This window comes from Perognathus longimembris, chromosome 8, assembly GCF_023159225.1.
Source record: "Perognathus longimembris pacificus isolate PPM17 chromosome 8, ASM2315922v1, whole genome shotgun sequence".
In the NCBI taxonomy this organism is placed as follows: Eukaryota; Metazoa; Chordata; class Mammalia; order Rodentia; family Heteromyidae; genus Perognathus; species Perognathus longimembris.
This window is the reverse complement of record NC_063168.1, coordinates 46430708-46453864: the sequence shown is the minus strand read 5'-3', so window position 1 is coordinate 46453864 and position 23157 is coordinate 46430708. Positions and strand designations below refer to the sequence as shown.

Here is a 23157-nt window from a genome sequence, read left to right as displayed (position 1 = left end):
ATTGAAAGATCTTAATCTTGAAAGGAAATTTAGTTCCTTCAGGAAAAAGAATCATATCTTTCTTAGAATGCCTGTAGATGCATTACTGAGAGTCTCTAGAAAATTCTAGGCCTACCAGAAATGAATCAAGTTAGTCTGGCAAATCAGTAAGCCTGCAAATGGCTAACTTGCTAACAACAGCCACTGGTACAGTTCTGATGTCCAGGCTAATCTTGAGATGTGTTTGGCCCACAGAAGAGCTACACATTATGTTACAAAGCCAACTCTGTTCTGTCACCTTTTTCTCTGCCAAACTGAACCTCAGCTAAGGCACTATTGGGTGCTGACCCCAGCGTCACGCTGCAGGGAATAGGTTCATGGCCAATGAGTTCAGTGGCCTGTTGGCTCAGGGGCAAATGAGGAAAAATTCTCCCACTATAATACCAACTGGCTGGTACAAGTGGCTACTAGCCTCTTGCTGGGGAAAAAAAAAAAAATCTCCTTAGGGATGAATCAGCAAAGACCTACTAATAAGCCTATTGGTTGGCAGAGCTTCCCTTTGTTTGACCCTAGCTTTAAACATCAGGTTCTCATCCAGGTAGAAAACTCACCTCTTCTCTGCCTACTTCAGTACAATACAGAATAGAAAAAGGCTGGATTGATGATTGGTGGAGGCTATGTGTGTCTACATTCATGAGCTCTCACACATAGAATGCATTTTGAAAATTAAGTATACTCAAGGAAGAAAAGTAGATTGTTAGCAGTTGGGTTTTGTGACAGCACTGAGATAGACAGGTCTCTAGTGTCACCTGAGATCTAGAGAAATCAACTGCTCAGATACTCCCTAAACTCCGATTGTAGAGTAGGCCAATGTGAAGCCCTGAGTTCAAGGGCTGACAACCTAGCATGTGAGAAGACAGCCACTTCTTCATTTGTGACACTTCCTGCCCTTTGATATTTCATGAGGAGGCAATAGTGAAGGCTGAAGGAATTGAAGGGGCTTTGTGGAAGATGAGGCTTCAAGCTAGCTCCATAAAGAGTTAGAGATTTGAGAAGCTGGGAGGCTGGGAGGCCTGGTTACAGGAGTAAGTGTAGGGTGAGGAGGTATATGGATTGGGTACCAGGGCAGAGAGGCCCCATGGCATACTGCAAGTTAGCTCAAGATCAGATTGCTGGGCTGGGAATATGGCCTAGTGGCAAGAGTGCTTGCCTTGTATACATGAAGCCCTGCGTTCGATTCCTCAGCACCACATATATAGAAAACGGCCAGAAGTGGCACTGTGGCTCAAGTGGCTGAGTGCTAGCCATGAGCAAAAAGAAGCCAGGGACAGTGCTCAGGCCCGAAGTCCTAGGCCCAGGACTGGCAAAAAAAAAAAAAAGATCAGCTTGCCTGCAAATAGATTCTTGGTTTCTGGAGGGAAACTGGGCAGTTAGCCCTTGATTGTGGATAGCTGACTGTCCATACTTAGCAGGATGGAGGCAGTACTTTACGAGGGCGGAGTCTGACAGCTGTATACAAAGTGATTCCATTAAGAGTGGATTTAAAAGCAGAGAACAAGCCAAGCAGCTAGTGTTTCTGCTTTCTGCTCCTGCTTCTTGTCTGTGTTGTTAACCCCAGCATGGGCACTGGGGTGCCCTGTGTCAGAAGCATATTCTGTCATAATGAGCCTCTAGCATCAGTTCTAACTTGTGATAGAGTAGGTAAAGAAGACAATAAACTCATGTGGAAAGTGTTTGTGATGATAGAGATGATGAAGAATAACATTTAGGTCTGATATGGAATAGTGGCACTGTAGTGGTTCTTAAGCAGGGATGTTCATTCCATCACAGAGCAAAGGTCCTAAGAAATTGTGTGTTCTTCCTGGCTCTCCATATTTGCCTTTTCCCTGCCTACTCCTCATCCAAACTAGCCATCTTACCAAAGTCATTGGCAGTCAGGACAGCCTTGTCCTATCTTGGTCTAGCTTCCTGCTTATCAAAGAGGACTGTGACTTTATGTTTTTTCCTCTAAGTATCCCCTACTCTCTGTCCTTTCTGAGATGGGGAAGAATGAGTAGAAACAGCCATGGAAGACACAGATGACATCTGAGGGCACCTGAGGTCATGAAGTCATGATGGCAGCCTGAGAAGAAGCATCCTGGGAGCAAAGCTTTAGCATAGATGGCTTACCCTGCCCACTTCTTCTCACTCTACTGTCTCTTTACTTAAGCAGCAGAATTGCCACTTTTCCTGGGTACCACTGTCTTGTAGAATGAGTTTGAGCTAATAATGAAGAGGCCTTTTTTTTGTCTTGTTCTGCTCCTAAACACATATGTGGACATCAGACCGATGATCCACCCTGTGGGATCTCTACCCACACAGCTGGATTTGGGCTGTGTGAACCCCTCCTGGTGGCTCTAGGGGAGCAGGCATGTGTGTGCAGTGGGGTGGGGTCAGGGAAAGTAGGGACCATGGCAATTTGGGTGGCTCTACATTGTTTGGGGCTTGTGTAAATGGTGTAGTCAAGAGGTCTAGACTGTGTTAATTTGAATGTTGTACTTTATTTGCTTTCTGGGTTTAATTTCTCCCCAGTTCCTGTGTTCATTCTTCTTCACATAGTGTGTTGTGTTTTTTTTAATTCAGAATCACGGAACTGATTGGTTACCACCCTGAGGAGCTACTTGGCCGCTCAGCCTATGAGTACTACCATGCTCTGGACTCAGAGAACATGACCAAAAGTCACCAGAACTGTAAGTTAGGAGTATCTCATGAGCATCTTTATTTTCATGAAATCCATCTTTGAGTGGGGTGTAATTGATGAGACAGAATACCAGATTGCCACCATATTTTATGTAAGAGGGTACTGTTTCACATACTTTTTGCCTAGACTGGTATCAAACCAGGATTTATAGATGGGGGTTACCCCATCTAGTTCAGAGCTACCATCTTGTGTGGTAGCTAAAACTTAGGCTTTCAAGATACAGAACCAAAGCTGCCACTGGCCTATAAATACTTACAGACAAATTCAGAAAACAACCCTTCCACTAGAGGCACAGGTCCAGATCAAAGCATACAGTTTGGAGACTACAGGCTAGACAGAACCTCAGTCCCACATTCTACTTCTGCTAAGCACTCATGTGCAGTCCTCTGGGACTCCATGTCCTCTGGGACAACCCTTGGGAGAATAATATATGACAACATATAATCACAAGAGAATGCCTGGGGGAGTTGAAAAGAATGAAAGGCAATTGAAGGATGGGACTAAACAAAGAAGGTAGTCTGGGATCAAGTAAATGCAGGTGTTGAGACAGGCATAGTTCTCTGTGAGCTTGCTTGCTACATCAATGTAACTTCAGAGGATGAGATCCCAGCTAGGTTTATCACAAGCCTGTAATCTCAGAACCTGAGAGACTGAGTATAGAAGGATCTGGAGTTCCAGGTCAGCCTGTTGAAGCAGCAAAGTGTTAGTATATGGGAACTTTATTCTACCTCTTAAAAGAAAAGCAATTAAAGGCTTCTAGGACTCACTACCATAGTAATGCTGCACATCTGTACTAGCCACATGTGGTCTATACAGTACATAAAATATAGCTGGTAAAAAAAAAAATTTAATACATGTCCTAAAAAATGTAGCTGTTGGAGCAGAACAACTGAATTTTTAAAGTTAAAATAATTGAATTGGAGACATCTGTAATGGGACTACCTAATTGGACCAGGCAGTTCTAGAATTCACTTAGCCAGCTTCCCTGTTTAGGCTTCCTGACTTTAGGTGGTCCAGGCTAATTTCCTTGAGTCCTTACAACCCATAACCAGGCAAGGACTGTGTGGGCCTAGAACCCTCCACTCAGTCCACTGAGAAATCAAAACTTGTTTTTGTTCTTGTAGAGCCTAGCTCTTGCTAGGCAGGCTCTCTATCACTTGAGCATGTCCTCAGCAAAAATGGGTAGAAATAATCTCTATACTAAGGACTCTTATTTCGGAGATAAAATAAGACTGTGTGAGCTTCTTGGAAGCTAGGTGGCTCATACCTTTAACCAGTGTTTCTCACAGTGTTTGATCCAGTACAAGCACTAAATGAATGATAAACCCACGAGCAACAATGATACTTGGGAAATGATTTTCCAAACATACCTCCATGGTGCTGAGGGGAATATAGGAGTACCAAAATGGGTAAAATTTAAAATCCAAGCAGATCCCCAGTATCTCTCCTGGCAAGAAAGGAAATAAAATTGCAGCAACTTGTCCATTGTTCTGAAATCCAACCCTGGATTCTACATTCAGAACAGTCAGAGCTCAGAGAAGATAACAGAGTGTGCCAACAATATCTATGGTATGCCAGCACAGCTCATTCGCTGGGGAGTGAGGTCTCTTTCTAATTGCCCTATCTGTTTCTTCCTTATGACTTGAGTTTCATCTCATCTGACAGTACAAGAGGGACCATTGTCATCTATCAGAGAAGGTTCTCCTTGTACATACTGGCAGGCAGATAGATAGATAGATAGATAGATAGATAGATAGATAGATAGATAGATAGATAGATAGACAGATAAAAAACATAATGATCAGGATCCAGCCTGAATAAGGAGATGAAGGATGAGGTACTCTATGAACCTGGGCATTCTTTTACCAGGTTTTTTTTTTTTTGGCCAGTCCTGGGGCTTGGACTCAGGGCCTGAGCACTGTCCCTGGCTTCTTCCCGCTCAAGGCTAGCACTCTGCCACTTGAGCCACAGCGCAGCTTCTGGCCGTTTTCTGTATATGTGGTGCTGGGGAATCGAACCTAGGGCCTCGTGTATCCGAGGCAGGCACTCTTGCCACTAGGCTATATCCCCAGCCCCATCCTGGGCATTCTTGTTCCCAAGGCAGGCTGATAGAATCAGGCACTGGACTCAGTGGGCCTAGCTGACTTGCTGGTTTTTCAGGGTCTAACACTCTGAGTCTCTTTGCTTTGGGATGCAAAAGTGAGGGAACAGCCAGCCTTCCAAGCCCAAGGGGAAGCCAACATTGTGGACAAATGTAGAAAGTTTCTGGGAATGTTTGGAGGACAGTATTGTTCTTTGTCCTCTGGGGCAGAAGAGGTGTGGAAGAGGGAGCAACAGGGATGACGTCTGCGAGGCACAGAGACAGCATTGTCCCCTACCTTCTTATAACATATTCGATAGATAAAAGGGGCTACAATAAAGATATGTCATATCCATTTTATGCTAACTTCAGAAGAAAAAAATCTGCTGGAGCACATCTAGAGGTAATTCATAGCCTAGATTGAAATCAAGGCTCCCTTCTTCCAATAATGGAGCCAAGTTAAGTTGCCCTGGGCTCAGACCTTGCAATCAACCAGCAAGCAGGACCCACATCCAGCAAAGCAAAATCTTTGGAAATATAGTGAATGTCACTTAGAACAACAGTCAGTCTCACCAGAGAAAATTAGAGAAAGGAGTGTGCCTCACTTCTCCTCTCCCTTTTCCCCCTCTATCAGTCTGCCTCTCCTCTCTCTCTCTCTCTCTTACAGCCTCTCTCTCATACATTGGCGTCTTACATGTACCTGTGTTTATGTGTTATATCTCAACCTGTGCATGTTTGCCATTGAAATGGCTGGAGAAGCTCAGTCTGAGGACAAGTTTAGATAATTGAAAGCCATCATTTCCAAATGGATTAATAATTCATACATTGTTACTCTCAGAAGAGGGCTGGAGGTGGCTTCTCTTTGTTGTATGAAAACATTATATGCTCTTAAGGAAACAAGATTAAAGGCCATAAAAAGCCTATCTCCCTAGCAAATAGCAGGCCCTCACCAAGGCTGGTATTAATGAGCAGATGATTAGAATGCTGGTGTGAATTATATTCTATCACAGAGCAGGTCCTTGCCTGCAATTACTAGAAATGCAGTTAAAACTTTGCTTGCTAAATTGCTTAATCAAAAAAAGAATAAGAGCCTTGGATTTGGTTTGCATTAGGAACCATCTAAACAAGTTAACTCCAGGCACTTGAAATTGTGCAAGAGTCACATTAGTTCAGCAGAAGAGGCTCAGTGACATGGAGAAAAGGAGAGCAGAGAAGATAAAAATTACTCCATTGGTCAAGGATTCCATGTTGCTCTAGGATAGTGGCAACAGCAAATTTTGCCCTCCCACTCATATTAGGCTCAGGGTAATACAGTAAGACAGCATTGTCCTAAGAGCCACAAGACCTGTTGTCTAGCCCAGACTGTGACACTGTTGACCTGTGAAACAAGTCCCAACCCATCTTGCCTTAGTGTCCTTGTGTTAAAAGAAGATATTTAACCCCTCTATAGTCACCTTTATAGCAATATAATATATATACATATATATTTTAAAAGAAGATATCATTAGCCAGGCAGTAGTGACTCATGCCTGTAATTCTAGCTTCTCAGGAGGCTGTGATCTGAGGATTGTGGCTTTAAGCCATCCAGGGCAGACAAATCTAAGAGACTTTTATATCCAACTAATCAGCAAAAAGCTGGAAGTGGAGGCAAGGCTCGAGTGGTGGAGTTCCTGCTGTGAGTGAAAAAGCTGAATGAGAAATGTGAGGCAAGACCCTGAATTTAAGCCCTAGTACTGGCATGTACATATGGGAATACACACACATAAATATAAAACTTTGCAATCTTCCTTATTATAAAGCAAGCTCCATCCTCTTCCATATAGGGCTAGTGAATAGAGAGGTTTCCTGGGACCTTACCAGGAAAACTGGAGAGATGATGTTTACAAAGAATCTAGATAAAACAGTACAAGAAATGTATCCAATGCCTAATGTAGGAAACTGTAACCTCTCTATAATTCAGTTTGATAATAAAAAATATATATTAAAAAAAAGAATCTAGATAGTCTCCCTTGGAGTACCTGGTCACACATACGAATGTGTAATATGACTATCGGTGATGGTCTATGCACTGTACATATTAACACTAGACATTATTATGTAGTTAATCTTCCAGGGAAGTACATTTGTGTCCTGGATACCATAATAGTTATTACCATAACTACGATTACAAATACCCCACTTTGCAGAGGAAGATACCCAACCAAGGACTGTACCTGTCTCAAAATCCACAGGCTAGTTTTCTTAACCCTGCCATCATGCCCCTCCCCAGTTCCTGATGACTGAGAGAGGCATCTGAGCCGGGTGTCTAAAACATTCCCAAGAAATGAATGTAAATGGGCAGTTCTGAGGAGCTAGCAAAATCCTAACATGAGTTGATTTCATGTAAAAGGATTCATTGATTCCTTTTCCATGAAAGCAAATGGAGCACTCTGGACTGCAGAATAGGTAGTCTGGGATATGGGACCTGCTACAGTATTCATAGACAGCAAAAACGCATGCTAAATGAACAGGAAGGAGATGAAGAGGAAGAAGAGAAGTAAAAAGGAAGCAAGGAAAGAATGAAAAAAGAGAAGAAGGCAGGTAGGAAGGAAGGAAGGAAGGTAACAAAGACAATAAAAGGGAAAAGCAGAGCCAGGCAGCCTCTCTGAGCAGCTGGGGGAAGTTTAAAGGACTTGGAAATGGGTGGTGCTCCAGCTGGAGGGTGGAGCTGTCTATGTCCGTCCTCCTCTGGCTCCAACGATTGCAGGCCTAAGAGATGACCCGGGAAAACATTATGGATAGTAATTTTAAAGGCAAATTATCCTGTTTCTAGTTACAAGCACCAGGAAGCATTGAGGTCAGGCTTTCCCCAAGCTGCTGGCAACTGGCAACCCCTGACCACCCTCTAAGTGAACCCTATGGGGACTAAGGCAGCTGCTGCTCTCTGTTCCCATGGAAGCTGCTCTAGACTGGGAAAGTGAAATGATGAAGGCTGTGAGAGGCCACTGCAAAGCTTTTGAATGGATGGCTTGCTTCCTCACTCCGCATCCACTGACAAGTTATGAACCCTCTTTTAACTTCCTTCTGCTTTGTTTCAAATGAACAGTTGGTTGAGATGGACTCAAAGCTCCCTCTCAGACTGTTTGCCCTAGTCCCATGTGTGATGTGTTCATCCACCTGAAGACTGACTGCCCTGCCGCAGGGAGTGTGCACCCATGGTGCACACTTTCTCTACCTCTCTGATCTTGGGCCCTATTTCTCCTCCTCTAGTGTGCACCAAGGGACAGGTGGTGAGTGGCCAGTACCGATGCTTGCAAAACATGGAGGCTATGTGTGGCTGGAAACCCAGGGGACCGTCATCTACAACCCTAGAAACCTGCAGCCTCAGTGCATCATGTGTGTCAACTATGTCCTGAGGTGAGAGTCTGGGGCCTGGCCAGAAGACCCTGTGGCCTGAGAACCTTGGCCCAGGGAACAACCAAGCCTCTCGGAAGCCTAGACATTGCATCCTGGAGCTGTCTATAGTTCAAATCCTTCTGACTAAGAAGACTTCTCATGGAAATTTTGGGGGATGTGGGATTTGAGGGATTCTCTCTGTCCTTCCTCTTTTATCTGCCATTGTCCCATGTCTCTAACCCAAGTGGGGACACAGGTATCACACAGTGGACACTGAACTGAGGAGTTGTAAGAATTGCTCATACTCTCTTCTTTTCATTGCCCCTGGAAAGGTCATCAGAAGTAGTGATAGCCAACACACATAGGCAAATACATCCAGTCCTCATGTGTACCCCCCAGTCTCCGTGGGGTTACAAAGAGCCTGCAAAAAGCAAAGTCCATGGACAGAAATTCTGTCTTGCACAGTCTTGTGTGGCTGTTTACAAGCTGCCTACATAGTGACCCTGCCCATCTTTTGGTCAGGGTGGCTTGTGTCAGGGTTTCTATGTGTCTAGGGAGAACTGAAGGATTTTTCTAGAAATCTTCATATGTCTAAACAGCTCTCTCATCCCAATAGTGAGATTGAGAAGAATGATGTGGTGTTCTCCATGGATCAGACTGAGTCCCTGTTCAAGCCCCACCTGATGGCCATGAACAACATCTTCGACAATGGTGGTGATGTGGCTGTGGCTGAGAAGAGTAACTTCCTGTTCACCAAGCTGAAGGAGGAGCCTGAGGACCTGGCCCAGCTGGCCCCCACTCCGGGGGATGCCATCATCTCTCTGGATTTTGGTCAGTGCTTCTTTACTTCACTAGGTCCATGGAACCTCTTGGTTCCTAGCCCTATTTCCCCAAACCAGAGTTCCCCTGCATTGTGCTAACCACATGGCCATCCCTCTGCCAGGCACAAAAGGACCGCATATGCCCCAGCCACAGAGTAAGACCAGCCCAAATGTGATCTCATGAAGCACTGAAGGAGACAATCACAGGGGCTACCTCCTGAGGGCTCTGTTCTCAAGCCATGAGTCTGAACAGAGAGAGGGCGAAGGGGGAGGTCTACTTTGAGGCTTTATGGATGAGGTTGTCCTTTAGAGAGGGAAGATTTTCCTCTTTCTAACCCAAGAAGGTCCTTCGACAGGCTGTTTACTCAGGCAGAAGGCTAACTTAGAATAAATGGAGGGATAATTCCAGTTACGTGGATGGTAAACAAAAGCAGACCCAGGGTTAAGCCCTCAAATGCCTGACTTCCTGAGAACATGAACCAGATCTCTCTGGGTTGTGCCACTGGGGACCCTGCAGAGCTCTTTGCCCTTCCCCCTGCTCTCATCCTGGAGATGTCCTTGAAAGGAAGCTAAGAAGCCCCTCCTTTAGGTGCTGCTCTCTCCAGGCCCTGCTGTGACTGCTGAAACAACCCACCCTGCCTCTGCCCCATGTGAGAATCAAAATTCAGAGAACTGTCAAGGGCAATAGGCACAGGGACATTTTTCAGCACCATTTGTTGTAGTATTAAGGCAGATGGTCCATTTGTTATGTAACTTCCTTGTTCTCTCCAGGGGAGGGCAGCTCCTAAATAGTCTTGTCCTAAAATCAAATGTTCTAGGAACTTCCTCACTTCCTAGGGAGTCAGTCTATTGACTTATACACCCAGTTGCAGGCTCTTTGGTCCTAGCTAAGACCCAGGCCTGCTTCTGGCTCTCTTAGAACCCTTTGTACAACTTGTGGGGATCATCTAACCTTTTGGTCATCGATGTTCACCAAACAAGCCCTTGCTTCCACAGGAAACCAGAGCTTTGAGGAGTCCTCGGCCTATGGCAAGGCTGTCCTGCCCCCAGGCCAGCCATGGACTGCAGAGCTGAGGAACCACAGTGTCCAGAGCGAGGCTGGGAGCCTCCCTGCCTTCACTGTGCCCCAGGTGAATGCCCCTGGGAGCAACACCCCCAGTGCCACAAGCAGCAACAGCAGCTGCTCCACGGTGAGCTTATACCTTCTGGGCAAGGATGTTGAGGGAGGGCGGGCCTCTCCTGATGAAGGGGTGCTGCTCCCCTCCTTAAGTTACCACTGAGCTGGGATACTCGCTTGCCGGGAATCAGAGCCGTTTATTGGCTTTTGGTATGCACTTACCACCCCAGTCCAAGTGGGAAAGTCTGAAAGAACTGGAAGCAACTAGCTGGGCGCCTGTGCAGAGCTTAGCTGCAAAGCCCCAGCAGACATAGCCTTTGTCCTGTCTGCTCCTTAAGACACCCTAGGAAGTGATAGGAGCCTCATTTTATGATGAAGAGGCTGAAGTTCAGAGATGCTGAGGAATAAGCATAAGTCACACAGCTCCTGAATAGTAGCCCTTCTGTAAATACTTGTGGAATGGAAGTGGGTCCAGGAATGTGTTTCATCCTGAACCTTGTACTTCTGGGAATACAAGTACTATATCTTTGACTCAGTGCTCTCCTTCCCGGTCCCCAGCCCAGCAGCCCTGAAGACTATTACACATCCCTGCAGGATGACCTGAAGATTGAGGTGATCGAGAAGCTCTTTGCCTTGGACACTGAAGCAAAGGATCAGTGCAACACACAGGTCAGTAACTGCACAGCGCCCAAGGAGGCACACATGGGCCTGCTGTCTATGATCTTCACTGCAGAGACCGTGAGGGAAAGGAAAACTGGGGGTATCTTTAGTTTCCTCCTGACTTGTTCTCAACCATCTTAAATCCAGTGTTTAATTAAATCTGTGTTTAATTATCAACTGTTCCTCCACTGCCTATGCACAAACCAAAACGAGACCATAGAAATGTTCTTTAAGGCAAGCTGTCCTCTTAAAAAGCATGTCCAAACTCATAAAGACATTCCTGAACTTCAGGGTCCCTTCCTTCACAAACTCATTTGTTTGGAACTTTCTAAAAAGTTTTATTTTAAATGTAATTTTCAATGACATGATTGAGCTGGGTGCTGGTGGGCTCACACTTGTAATCCCAGCTAATCAGAAGGCTGAGATCTGAGGGTTGTGGTTCAAAGCCAGCCCGGAAAGAAAAGTTCATGAGACTCTTATCTTGAATTCACCAGAAAAAAAGCTGGAAATAGAGGTATGGCTCAGGCTGTAGAACATTAGCCTTGGGATGGCACCCAAGCCTGAAGTTCAGGCTAAGGGATAGCACCCAGATGCTGAATTCAAGCCTCCAGTAACAAAAAAGGGAAAAACAAGACATGATTGACAAATTCTATTTATATGCAAGTTTTTAGGAATGTAGTTATTCCAAAAGGCTACATGTACTAACAGTACTAACAGTATAAATAGATGAAGTCGGTAGATGGATATGTGCTTAACACAACCCCAGGCCCACTTTTTTCCTCAGCCTGTGCCTTTATCCTATCTGCACAAGTGCCAGCTGTTCCATAAAGCTGTATTATAAAACTATATTATGCCAGTGCCGTTCATTCCATCCAGAGTCCATTGTTGAAATTGCTGCTAGGCTGTATCCTCAGCGAGAGGCCAGGCTCTGAAAGTAGAAACCATATACTGCATCTCCTTCTGTGTATTTCGTCTTCTGTCCACTGTGATTCTGGGAACCTATATCCACTCCTTGAAATGGAAGGAAGTTGGCTGGATGCTCTGCTAGAGTCTGTACATGTACCCTGGGTACTTATTGCATACTTACCCTTGTGCTGGGCCCTGTGTTCTTCCACAGTGGGAACTGTGGATCGAAGTGGTACAGGAAGCTGCGCTTAAGGGAAAGAGGCAGCTACTGAAGCTGGAGGGGTCGGGGGTGGGGGAAGCTTTGTGGGAGGGGCAGGATGGTCTAGACAAGTAGAATGGAGAGAGTAAGGAATTTCAGTTTGCGTATGCAAGGGACACTGGTGGAAAGAAAAGAGTCACAGTACAGGGTAAAATGGAACAAGGGCATGGAAAGGTAAATTCCCCTGACAGAAGGCCTTGAATGCTCCATGATCAAGTCTGAGTGTTCCCTGGGAGGCCATAGGGAGCCACTGGAGGTGTTTGAGCAGGAGTGACACTGGGAAGCTGTGCTTAAGATGAATGGGATCTGGCTGGGGCCTGGCAGGGACACCAACCACTCAGCCTTCTGGCCTTCATTCTGCCTCTCCCTCTCCTCAGACGGACTTCAACGAGCTGGACTTGGAGACTCTGGCACCCTACATCCCCATGGATGGGGAGGACTTCCAGCTGAGCCCCATCTGCCCAGAGGAGCCGCACTTGCCTGAGAGCCCGCAGCCTACAGCCCAGCACTGCTTCAGTGCCATGACCAGCATCTTCCAGCCGCTGGCTCCTGTGGCCTCTCAGAACAGCCCCTTCCTCCTAGACAAGTACAGGCAGCAGCTGGAGAGCAAGAAGACAGAGCCTGATCACTGGCCCATGTCTTCCATCTTCTTCGATGCTGAGGGCAAGGGATCCCTGCCACCATGCTGTGGTCAGGCCAAAACCCCTCTTTCTTCCATGGGAGGCAGATCTAACACACAGTGGCCCCCGGATCCACCATTAAATTTGGGGCCCACAAAGTGGCCTGTTGAAGATCAGCACACCGAATCCTTGGGGACACCACCATTGGGGCCATCGCAGTTGGGGCCCCCCATTGCCTTGCCCAATGTCTCCATGCTCAAAATGAGGTCAGTGGCAAATGCTTCAGCATTCAGCAGTGGCAAATGTATCAGCAAAGACTTATGCCAGGCAGAATGAGGACCAATAGAAACCTACCCTGGGGATCATCCTGTGCCATCCCTCCCGTCTCATTTCACTGTAGTTCATGGTCCATGCCACCTTTCTCTGAACTCTGAGAGCTTGGCTTTGATTTGGATATGCATCTTTGGGGCTGGAGGAGATCATGAGAGACTGGTCACAGGCAGGGAGGAGAGTGGCTTGCTGAGAGCCGTGAGCATTTTGTCTCTCTTCAGGCTACCCCATTTATTCAGGCCTTTCTTATCCTGGGACACAGAATACAGACAATTATTTTTGTAACTGTTTTCTCAGTTCTGAGGAAACTCTAGTTGAAAAATATAGAAGACACACATGCCTTGCTCCTGCCCAGGACTCCCCACTATAATGGCCTCTGAGGACTCAGCGCCAGCATTCCCTTCCCTTTCCTGCCTACTCTCAGTATCTCCGAGGCAGAGCAGTTCAGTCAGAGCTGGGAAGTAGGGAGATGGACGAAAGAGACTCTCCTAGAGACTGGACAGGCGCATGTGAGGGCAGGACTGTGGACTGCATGGACATGTTGAGGTGGGCAGGCACAAGGAGGAAGGACAGGTGACTTGAGCAAGTCAGCATTCTGTCAGGTAGAGGAAACTAAGATATGGGTCAGTCTCCAGATGCCTAGGCATGTTGGATCCAGGTGAGGGCCTCAGGCTACTAGGCCCTCCAGACTCCCTCACGCTACTCTCTTGGGCATGACAGGTCTGCAAAGGACTTTGGGTCCCGGGGCCCAGATGTGATGAGTCCAGCCATGATAGCCCTGTCTAACAAGCTGAAGCTGAAGCGACAGCTGGAGTATGAGGAGCAAGCCTTCCAGGACATGAGTGGGGTGAGTTCACAAGGGGCCGGCTGGGAGAGGTGAAGCAGATACGCAGACTGGGAATGCATACCTGCATCTTCAGGCTCCCCAGCTGTGTGCTCACCAGGCTGAGTGTCCTTTATACAGCATCTCAGCCAGTCCTCACTGCGGGGCAAGAGGGCAGCCAGAGGCCACTTGATGAACCCCTGACCCTCTTCCTACATCTTCCCTTCCCACCTGCAGGGGGATCCTCCAGGCAGTAACAGCAGCGCACATCTGATGTGGAAACGCATGAAGAGCTTCCGGGGTGGGAGCTGCCCTTTGATGCCTGACAAGCTCCTGAGTGCAAATGTCCCCTCTGGTAAGTAGAGCTGGACCCCAGGGTCTGGTGGCAGGCTAGAGGACTCGGGGTGCAGCCTGGCTCTTCCACCTACTGGCTTTCTGAGTAATGTTGGAAGAAGCCAGTGTGGATATCATCAGAGGTCTCTGAGTTCTCTGGTCCCAGGCTCCGCATGCCTTCTATGAAGGAAAAGAGGGTGCTGCGGTCCCCATAAACTGTCCCCTCAGATGACCCCATGCTCACTCTCAGGCTTTGATCTTCCAGATGAATTTATCCAAAACCCCATGAGAGGCCTGGGCCAGCCACTAAGGCACCTGCCACCACCATCAGCCCTGAACCCGGGGGAAAACGCCAAGAATGACTTCCCTCCACAGTGCTACACCTCCCAGTACCAAGACTACAGCCCGCCAGCTCACAAGGTGTCAGGTGGGTGCTCAGGAGCTGGCATATATCTCAGGGTTCACTGGTGAGTGCTGATTGGAGAGGTTGCTCCTCATACAGCTAGCTGCTCCGCATTTGGAAAAACTCCAGAGACTTAACCGCATTGCCTTCAGAGAGCAGTACCCAGGCACCAAGGCGGGGCAGGTACTTCCTATAGAATTCTACCACCCATGTGGGTCAGTGTCCCCAGCGCAGAGCCCACCTCTCCTTTCTCCCCCGACTTTCCCTGGTATAGGGAAGTCCTTCACAATAATTTGTCCAAAAAGCCCCTTCTAGGGTTCAGGGCACCTCTCCAGTTTCATCTGGCCTACAAGGCTTTCCTAGGTTGAACAAGAGAAGCTGAAGGAAAGAATCCAGACCTCAGAGGGCTGGAGACTTTCAGCTACCTGGGAACACCAGTTTGTTCTGTACCCAGAACGCTGAGCACCATAAGGAGCATGTATTGGGGGTGGGGAGAAAGAGGGTCAGGGCAGTGAGGGGTTCACAACTCTGATATGCGAGGGAATGTTGAAGAAAAAAGAGAGTTAATGGACTGCTGTGGCTCATGCCTATAATCCTAGCTACTCAGGTGTCTGAGATCCAAGGATTGCAGTTCAATGCCAGCCTGGGTAAGAAAGTTTGTGAGACTCATATCTCCAATAAACTATGCAGCAAAAGCTGGAAGTGGCGCTGTGGCTCAAGTGGTAAAGTGCTAGCCTTGAGCAAAAGAAGCCAGGGACAGCACCCATGCCCTGAGTTCAAGCTCTAGGACTGACAAAAAAAAAAAAAAGTGGGAAGAATTTCAGAGTTGGCATGGACCTGGAGGTAGATAGACATCACAGGGTGGCAAATCCTGGCTCTGTGCAGAACAAGCTTGCTGACTTGGAAAGGCAGCTGCATGGAGAAGAGCAGTATCTCCCACCCCACAAGTATTGCAGTGGGGGCTGGAGGGTCATCTGACTGCAGGGCTATAGAAGGAACCTTCCAGAAACTGTGTCCCCTCCAGGACTCTTGCTACCTAAGAGTTGCAGTGTCTGTTCACATCAACACATTGCTAAAGCCCCCTGCATACCAGGGCTCTGTGCTGAGTTTGGACAAGAGCTGAGCACATGCATTGAGAGCACAAGGCTAGGAGGGTGACCTGGAGTTCTGGGTAAGGCCAGTCTTTGTCTTCTAGAAGATTCCACTGAAATGTCCATGCCTTCATGAAAAGGTTTCCCTTTGACATGAGCATAATTTGTGGTTTAAGGAAAACATGCCAGGTTCTTGTCCTCAGTAGTATAGTTTGGAGAAAATTACAGTGTTGTGCTCAGAGCCCAGGCAGTAGAACCCCTAGACTCGGCTCCATTTCTAACTGTGCTCTTCACCAATGGGCTAGTGCCCAAACCATAAAGTTACTTTGTGTGTGCAAGGGCTTCAACTCAGGGCCTGGGCACTCTATATTCACCCATAGCTTTTTTGCTCAAAGCTAGTGCTCTGCCACTCCAGCCACATGTCCATTTCTTGCCTTCTTTGTGCTTCATTGGAGATAAAGGTCTCATAGACTTTCCTGCTCAGGCTGGCTTGGAATCCCAATCCTCCAATCTTAGCCTTCCGAGTAAATAGGATTTCAGGCATATCATTTCTGTCCAAACCAGGAAGTTTAAAGGAAAGATTTGCATCAAGTTGGGTGACTGGTAACAGAGGTATTCAGTGGGTGGTAGCCAGCATTGTTCTCCTTGACTGATCCTCATAGATTTCTTCAAAGACTGAAATCACAGGAAAGCCATCTTCTCAACTCCCGCTATTTTCCTTCTTATGTCAGAAATGAACAAGGCATAGTGAGCACGTATCTGGGTGGTACTGTCCTAGCATCTGTCCAGAGGAGCACAAGCAAATGGGGCAAGCAGCCCGAGAAAGTGGACTAGGAGGACCAGGAAGAAAAGGCTCTCCAGGGATAAGGTTTTGTAGATAAGCTCAAGGGAGAGAAAGCAGAAGAGGAGCATGAAGAGCTGCTTTCCAGTGCTGAGCCCACTTTTCTGGGGTGGCCTGAGTGCCTCTGGAAGGTTCCCCCCTTAGTCTTCCTCAACTGAGAATGATCCAGGGGTGAAAAGAAGGACATGGTGAAAGGAGAGTTTCAGTCCCTCAAATCTGAAACACATATATCCTGTGGGAGGGGGTACACATACACAGGGGTACATGTGCACAGACTCCAGGAAGTTCTAAATTCCCTCCAGAAGTCCTTGCTGTCACTCACAGTGGCCTTGGACTGGCACCCCTGGGCTTCACTGGCTCCTTCTGAAGCCTCATCCTCGGAAGCCAGGAAGCTCGGTGAAGGCCTTTCCATCCAGTCTCTCCCCCCTCAGAGCCCTGCCTGTCTGTGTCCCTCTTCCTTGGGTATTAGCATTTCTGAGACATGTCCTTTGTTGAACCTGTCCCCCAAGTAGGGCATAGGTCATGGGAAAGACAATATTGAAGGAACATAGGGAAATTAAGATAATCTCAACCAAAGCAAGCCACTGGCGACCTGACTCCCACCTATAACCCTAGCGACTCAGGAGGCAGAGATCGCAGGATTGTGATTGGAAGCCAAGCCCAAACAGAAATGTCCATGGGACTCTTCTTTCCAATTAACCAGCAAATAGTCAGAAGTAGAACTGGAACTATGGCACAAGTGGTAGAGCACCAGCCTTGAACAGAAAATGCTAACGGCCAGTACCCAGGCCTTAAATTCAAGCCCTAGTACTGATGTATGTGCACACGCACAGAACCCCTGACCTGAAAACCTGAAATGCCTAAGTGCCTCTCTAGTGGATTAAGCGTTTTCCAGTGTTTAATTTAGATATTTAAAGAATGGCAACAATCCTTCTTTCAGGTATGGCAAGCCGGCTGCTGGGTGCTTCGTTTGAGCCCTACCTACTGCCTGAACTGACCAGATATGACTGTGAGGTGAATGTCCCCATGCCTGGCAGCTCCGCACTCCTGCAAGGAGGGGACCTGCTCAGAGCTCTGGACCAGGCCACCTGAGCCAGGGCCTTTGCTGAACACGCCCTACCGATACCATCCTGCCAGCTTCACTCTACATCTATTTTTGCAACTAGGTATTTCTAACACCAGCACACTTTTTACAAGATGTACTTACCTGGCTTATTTGCCCAGGTCACCAAACAGTGGCCTTTTTTTTCTGAGATGCTCACTTTATTACCCTTATTTTTTAAATACACCATGGTTTTACTGCTCCATTTTGCTGTCAATGAAAGTGTTCTTCAATTTGACAATATTTTTCCCTTCCCACCTTTGATTACTCCTAATTTATATTACCCAGAGATCTCTCTTACACACCTAGCCTCCATATTAACAAGCATGGTGATGGATGTTGGCTCTCCTGTAGAGAAAGCTTTGGCTTCATTTTACTGAAGTTTTTGGAATTGTTGTTGCCAAAGAGAAAAAAAAAGGATGTTCTGTCCCAGCTTGATTGGTGACTTCTCCCTTTCAAAGCCTTTCTCTTTTTTAAAAGAAAAAAAAAGCCCTAATCTGCATATTGTTAACTTCAGTGTCTTTGTTTAGGCCAACTCTTTGCTCTAATCTTGATAGAACTTTGGGGGAAGAAAGCATTGTGAAGAGTGACGTCTAGGGTATGCAGTTACCTGTGAAAAGTTGCATGGTATGGCTTTCTCAGAACTATTTGATGGTTTCCCCTACCCAACCCTATGGCTGGTGGATTTATTATTATTATTATTATTCAAAAGCATAACTGACTTTTTTAAATGGAAAATTTATATCTGGGTTAAGTGTTTATCATATATATGGGTACTTTGTAATATTCTAAAAACTTAGAAACAAAAATGGAATCCTGCTCACACAATCACTTTAAATAATCGTTTCTTTTTTTTAAGCTGTTAATTTTATTTTTTTCTTGGTGTTGCTGATACTGCAGATTTGTACAATACTCCCACAGGCCTGTACTAACTCGATGAAAGATCTATCTCTTTCTCTTTCTGTTGGTTTTCTGCTTTTGTGATATGCCATAGGTGTGACAAACAATCCAAGAAGTGGAATCATTAAGTGGGAGCATTGTAAGCTATCTTTTCCTCGCGTTCTCTGTGTATTATGTGTGTATGTATTATTATTATTATTACTGCCAAGAGGGTGTGATGGCACGTTGGGGGCAGGGTGGGACAAATGCTAAGGGAGAGGAAGTGCTTTAGCTTTTTTTCAGATTGTCTTGCTAGCCCTTCAAGTGCACTGAGCTATGTGACTCTCATGGTCTCGCATGCGGCACATTCGGATATTTCCAGAACTACCATAAAATGGTTTTGATGGGAATTCGAGGAAGCAAGTGAGGCTTCAGAAACGATGCAACGGACCCGTCCTTGTCCTCCTAGCTCACAGTCTTGGAGCTAGACTGAGAGAAGGTGCAAATCCCAGGGCAGAAGGTCCAACCAGCCCCAGCCCTGGGTGCCCCCTTAGGGTGCAGGCAGAGGACCCTCAGAGAGAGGATGCTTAAGACAGAGGTGCAGCACCCCCTGCTGGCCAGCAACAGGCAGCCCTCCAAAGAGGATTGGGCTCCTAGCCTCAGGACCTGGCTGTGGTCTCTGTGACATGGAGTGACATGCATAGGTAGGAAGCACTTTGTAATTCACTGGGGAAGAGGGACAACACCTCTTTTGGTTTTTAAATACCAATCAACGTGAAGATTTTCTGTCATGAGTATAGTAAGAAGTTTCTCAACACACACACACACACACACACACACACACACACACACACACACACACACATACACACACACACAGTACATCAGCCCTGGAATTTGGTAATTTGGGTCTTATTGCCCAAACCAAAAACAAGCCTTAAAAGCAGTCTACATTATAGGAATAAAATTATGCCTGAGTCACACTTGGGCAGCACAGTGTGGCAGAACTTGAGGGGTTACTGACATGTAAATGCTGGTATTTGATTTCCTGTGTTTGTTGCCTCAGCATTAAGGGCATTTTAGCCTTGCAGTTTTACTTTTTTTTAAAAAAACACACTCTAAAAATTTTCCAAGCTTCATATTAACCTTACCTGTCAATGTAACAATTTCATGAACATTATTATATTGTTGAACTCCTACTGACATTATAACTGTATGGAAGCTTAACTTTATAAGGAAATGTATTTTGACACTGATATCTCATTAAAGTATTCTGATCTTATCATTGCTGGTGGCTCTTGTTTCCTGTGGATTTATTGCACCCAATGGAAAGTGAAGTACTTACAAAATAGCTTGCAGAAAATGAACATGGGCACTGACCTTAACCAAACAACTGACTGGTGAAGGAAAGAAAGAGTATTAACACTTGGCAAATGCCTAAACTTGTAAAGCTATATACTACTGTATCTTCCCTATTTCTTTAGGTATCTTTCTACCTGCCCCTTTTTTGTATGCTGGGGGGGAATCCAAGGAAGAAAGCCATGGCATCTACCTTATTAAACTACCTAGAGAAATTTGAGAGCCATGCTGATCTCTAGAGTTTTACAAGAAAAGAGAAAAGGTAGACTGGGCTCTGGTGATCAGAAAGGACTTCAGTTTGGAGGTGTCCTGATTTGAGCTGTGCCTTCCTTGGACAGACTGTGGATGAGGAGAACAAAATTAATCTCAGCCAGAGACAAAGCCCAGCACTGATCATAGGCCTGATGCCTGATAGGCTCCAGATTTCAAATGCAACTATCTAAGTCCCACTCTCTTAGGAGGGTCTCCCAACTGTGATCTGGTAGGGGGTAGGGAAGAGAGGGAAGAGGACTAGTACCTCTGCACACACTGGAGTCTCCTTGGGCCATATCCTATGGTCTTAGGGTACCTTGTTAGCTGTGGACACCCGGGGTTATAGATGAAAGCAAGACTCAGAGTGACTTGAACAAGTCTCTGCTTGCTTATAGAAGAAATGGAAATGGACTCTGGTCTTGGCTAGTGTTTCTCTTCTATAACACCTTATATCTGGTTATATTTATGATATGACTATTTCCATTTTCAAACAGAAAATTCTTATCTTTATTAACCATTAGACCTCCTTTTAGTTCTTTTGTTTGTTTGTTTTTGTGGTCTTGGACTTGAACTCAGGGCCTGGGCACTGTCCTTGAACTCCTTTTGCTCAAGGCTAGCACTCTACTACTTGAGCCACAGAGCCACTTCTGGCTTTTTCTGTATATGTGGTACCCAGGAATCGAACCCAGAGCATCAGGCATGCTAGGCAAGCACTCTACCACTAGGCCAAACTCCTGGCCTCCTTTTAGTTTTTTGTTTGTTTTTTTGCCAGTCCTGGGCCTTGGACTCAGGGCCTGAGCACTGTCCCTGGCTTCTTTTTGCTCAAGACTAGCACTCTGCCACTTGAGCCGCAGCACCACTTCTGGCCATTTTCTGTATATGTGGTGCTGGGGAATCGAACCGAGGGCTTCATGTATACGAGGCAAGCGCTCTTGCCACTAAGCCATATCCCCAGCCCTCCTTTTAGTTTTTATGTCTACTGATTTATATTTTTTCCCAAAATGGTGCCTGAACTTTCAGTTTGGGTTTTTGTGTTTGTGTGTGCCAGTCCTGGGGCTTGAACTCAGGGCCTGGATACTGTTCCTAAGCTTTTTTGCTCAAGGCTAAATGCTCTACCACTTCAGCCACTGCTCCACTTCTGGATTCTTCCTGTTTAATTGCGGTAAGAGGCTCATGGACTTCCCTGCCCAGTCTGGCTTCCAACTGCAATCCTCAGATCTTAGCCTCATAAGTAATGAGGATTGTAGGCATTAGCCACTAGCTCTGCCTCAGGTTGGATTTTATGGGCTCTGCCACAATTTCTCCCTACCTTTGCCTGCCATCTTAGATTCCCTGAAAATATCACCTGTTCTTTTTGGAAGCCCTTCTGTGTGTCAGGTCTGTCACCCTCTCCTCCCCCTTTGAAGAGCAGAATGGCCTCAGATGGAACATTGGCAAGTTGAGAACTCAAGCCTGTAAGGAAGCTATCCTAGCCCCTCAAACTTTGATCAGCCTGAGGGAGTCTATAACAATGTTCAGGGGCAGATTTTCTGGCCTCAACAGTACCCGAGGCTGTAATTATCATCCCCAATGCCTGGGGGAGGAAGTTCCTGGTCCTCTCACTTCCAAGCTCAGCTAACTAGCAATGAGAGGAGCACAAAGCAGCCATTGTTGCTGGTAGACTAAAGGAGCTTGTCCTCCCTTCCCCCAAGTTCTCAGGCATGAGACACACCACACCAACCACCACTGCTTCATGTTTTGCTTCAATCCACTGAAGACTGGCTTAAATGCTTCCTATTTCATACTTGTTATTTTTATATTAGTTATTCCTATGTTAGGAATAGGTGTGTGCCTGCCCAGCAGTATATCAAAAAGCAGGGGTCCTGCACAGAATTTGCAGTTGTGCCTTTTCGGCTCTCTATGGGCAGACAAATGCCATTGGGGAGGGATAGCTCAGCATTGCCCTAGCTGGGAGCCTTGGGATCAGAAATGGCTCTGGGAGGAAGACTCACACCCAAGATTGGAGCACCAGGAGACCCCCACCCAATGAGGAAGGACTGGCCCTGTCCCCTCTGATCCATTCCAGGCACCATCGTCCACATCCACACACGGTATGGCTGCTGGTGAACTGTCATGCAACTGGTGATGGGGGCAAATGGTGTTTTTTCTAGAGATGCCATACAGAATTGGTTCCCATCCAATCCACAGCCTCCCTCTTTTGTACCCTTGCAAGTGCTCTGCTTTTGTGGTTTTCACCAGAAGGTTATAAAAGGATGTTTTAATTAACCTTTGGTTTGTTTTCCCGTAGGAAGAGATGTCAAACGTCAGTATGTCTTACTGACCCTGGTGTGTAGATTAACCTAAACCAACTCAGAATTTCAAAAGACACCTAGAAAGACTTGCAGCCCAACCCCATCACATAATTTTTCAACTTCCTTAGTTTAGAGATGAGGTCCAGGAAAAGCAAGCGACTTATCTAAAGAAACACAGTGATTGAGCAGCAGGCCGGGGACAGAGCCCAGGTCAACTCGTAGTGATCAGGGGAACTTGCATCCTGTGATAGAAACCTTTGCCTGTGGGGTCAGTCCCAGCTGATACCCAGGCCTCCCACACATGGCTCTTTCCCCAGCACTGCTTCTCAGCTCTCCAGGCTCTTCTCCTGCCTTCCCACAGGGCACTTTCAGTTCTTCTAAAGTGACCACAAGTGAGGTGTCACTCCTGTTTCTTCAAAATATTTCTTTGAACTCAGTGACCTCTGTAGGCACTATTTGGCCTCGCTGTGGCCTCAGTAAAGTCTAGATGAAGTCTTTCTGTGAGTCTGAACTTGCCTAAGCCTCCCAGGATCTAGGAGAAAGGGTTTGGAACTGCTACCTCAACCTACCTAATTTAAAATGAGACACATACAGTGAAGTCTAATCCTTTTCTCCAAAAGCTAATACAGGAAACAAAACAGAAGCCATCTGGGATAACTCAGCCTGCTGCGTGAGCCTGATGTTGATGATAGAGGCCCATGATCTGTATTTTCCCAGCAGTCCCTCTGTTAGATTTTGTACCTCAAAAACCTAACAAGTCCCCAGGTTTGCACTTGTACTTGGATTCTCCACCACCACACCCCCCCCCCGATTTTGGGTTCACCAAGTGAGATAACTGCAGCAAAATGAGCACCAAGTGTAATATGATGGATGGATGCCAACTCTAGGAAGTAGAG

General features: G+C 46.5%; 1 protein-coding gene across 1 annotated transcript in view; it reads left to right on the top strand.

Annotated features, from left to right (window-relative positions):
• Positions 1-19641, top strand: part of Epas1 (endothelial PAS domain protein 1) — a 91644-nt gene extending 72003 nt beyond the window's left edge. The window contains 11 exon segments of the mRNA XM_048352996.1: positions 2602-2708; positions 8049-8081; positions 8084-8195; positions 8791-9005; positions 9992-10185; positions 10671-10781; positions 12315-12823; positions 13608-13734; positions 13948-14065; positions 14309-14470; positions 17319-19641. Of these exon segments, the coding sequence (XP_048208953.1) occupies positions 2602-2708; positions 8049-8081; positions 8084-8195; positions 8791-9005; positions 9992-10185; positions 10671-10781; positions 12315-12823; positions 13608-13734; positions 13948-14065; positions 14309-14470; positions 17319-17470 (1840 nt within the window). The 3' untranslated portion in view covers positions 17471-19641.
• Positions 19642-23157: the final 3516 nt, after the last annotated feature.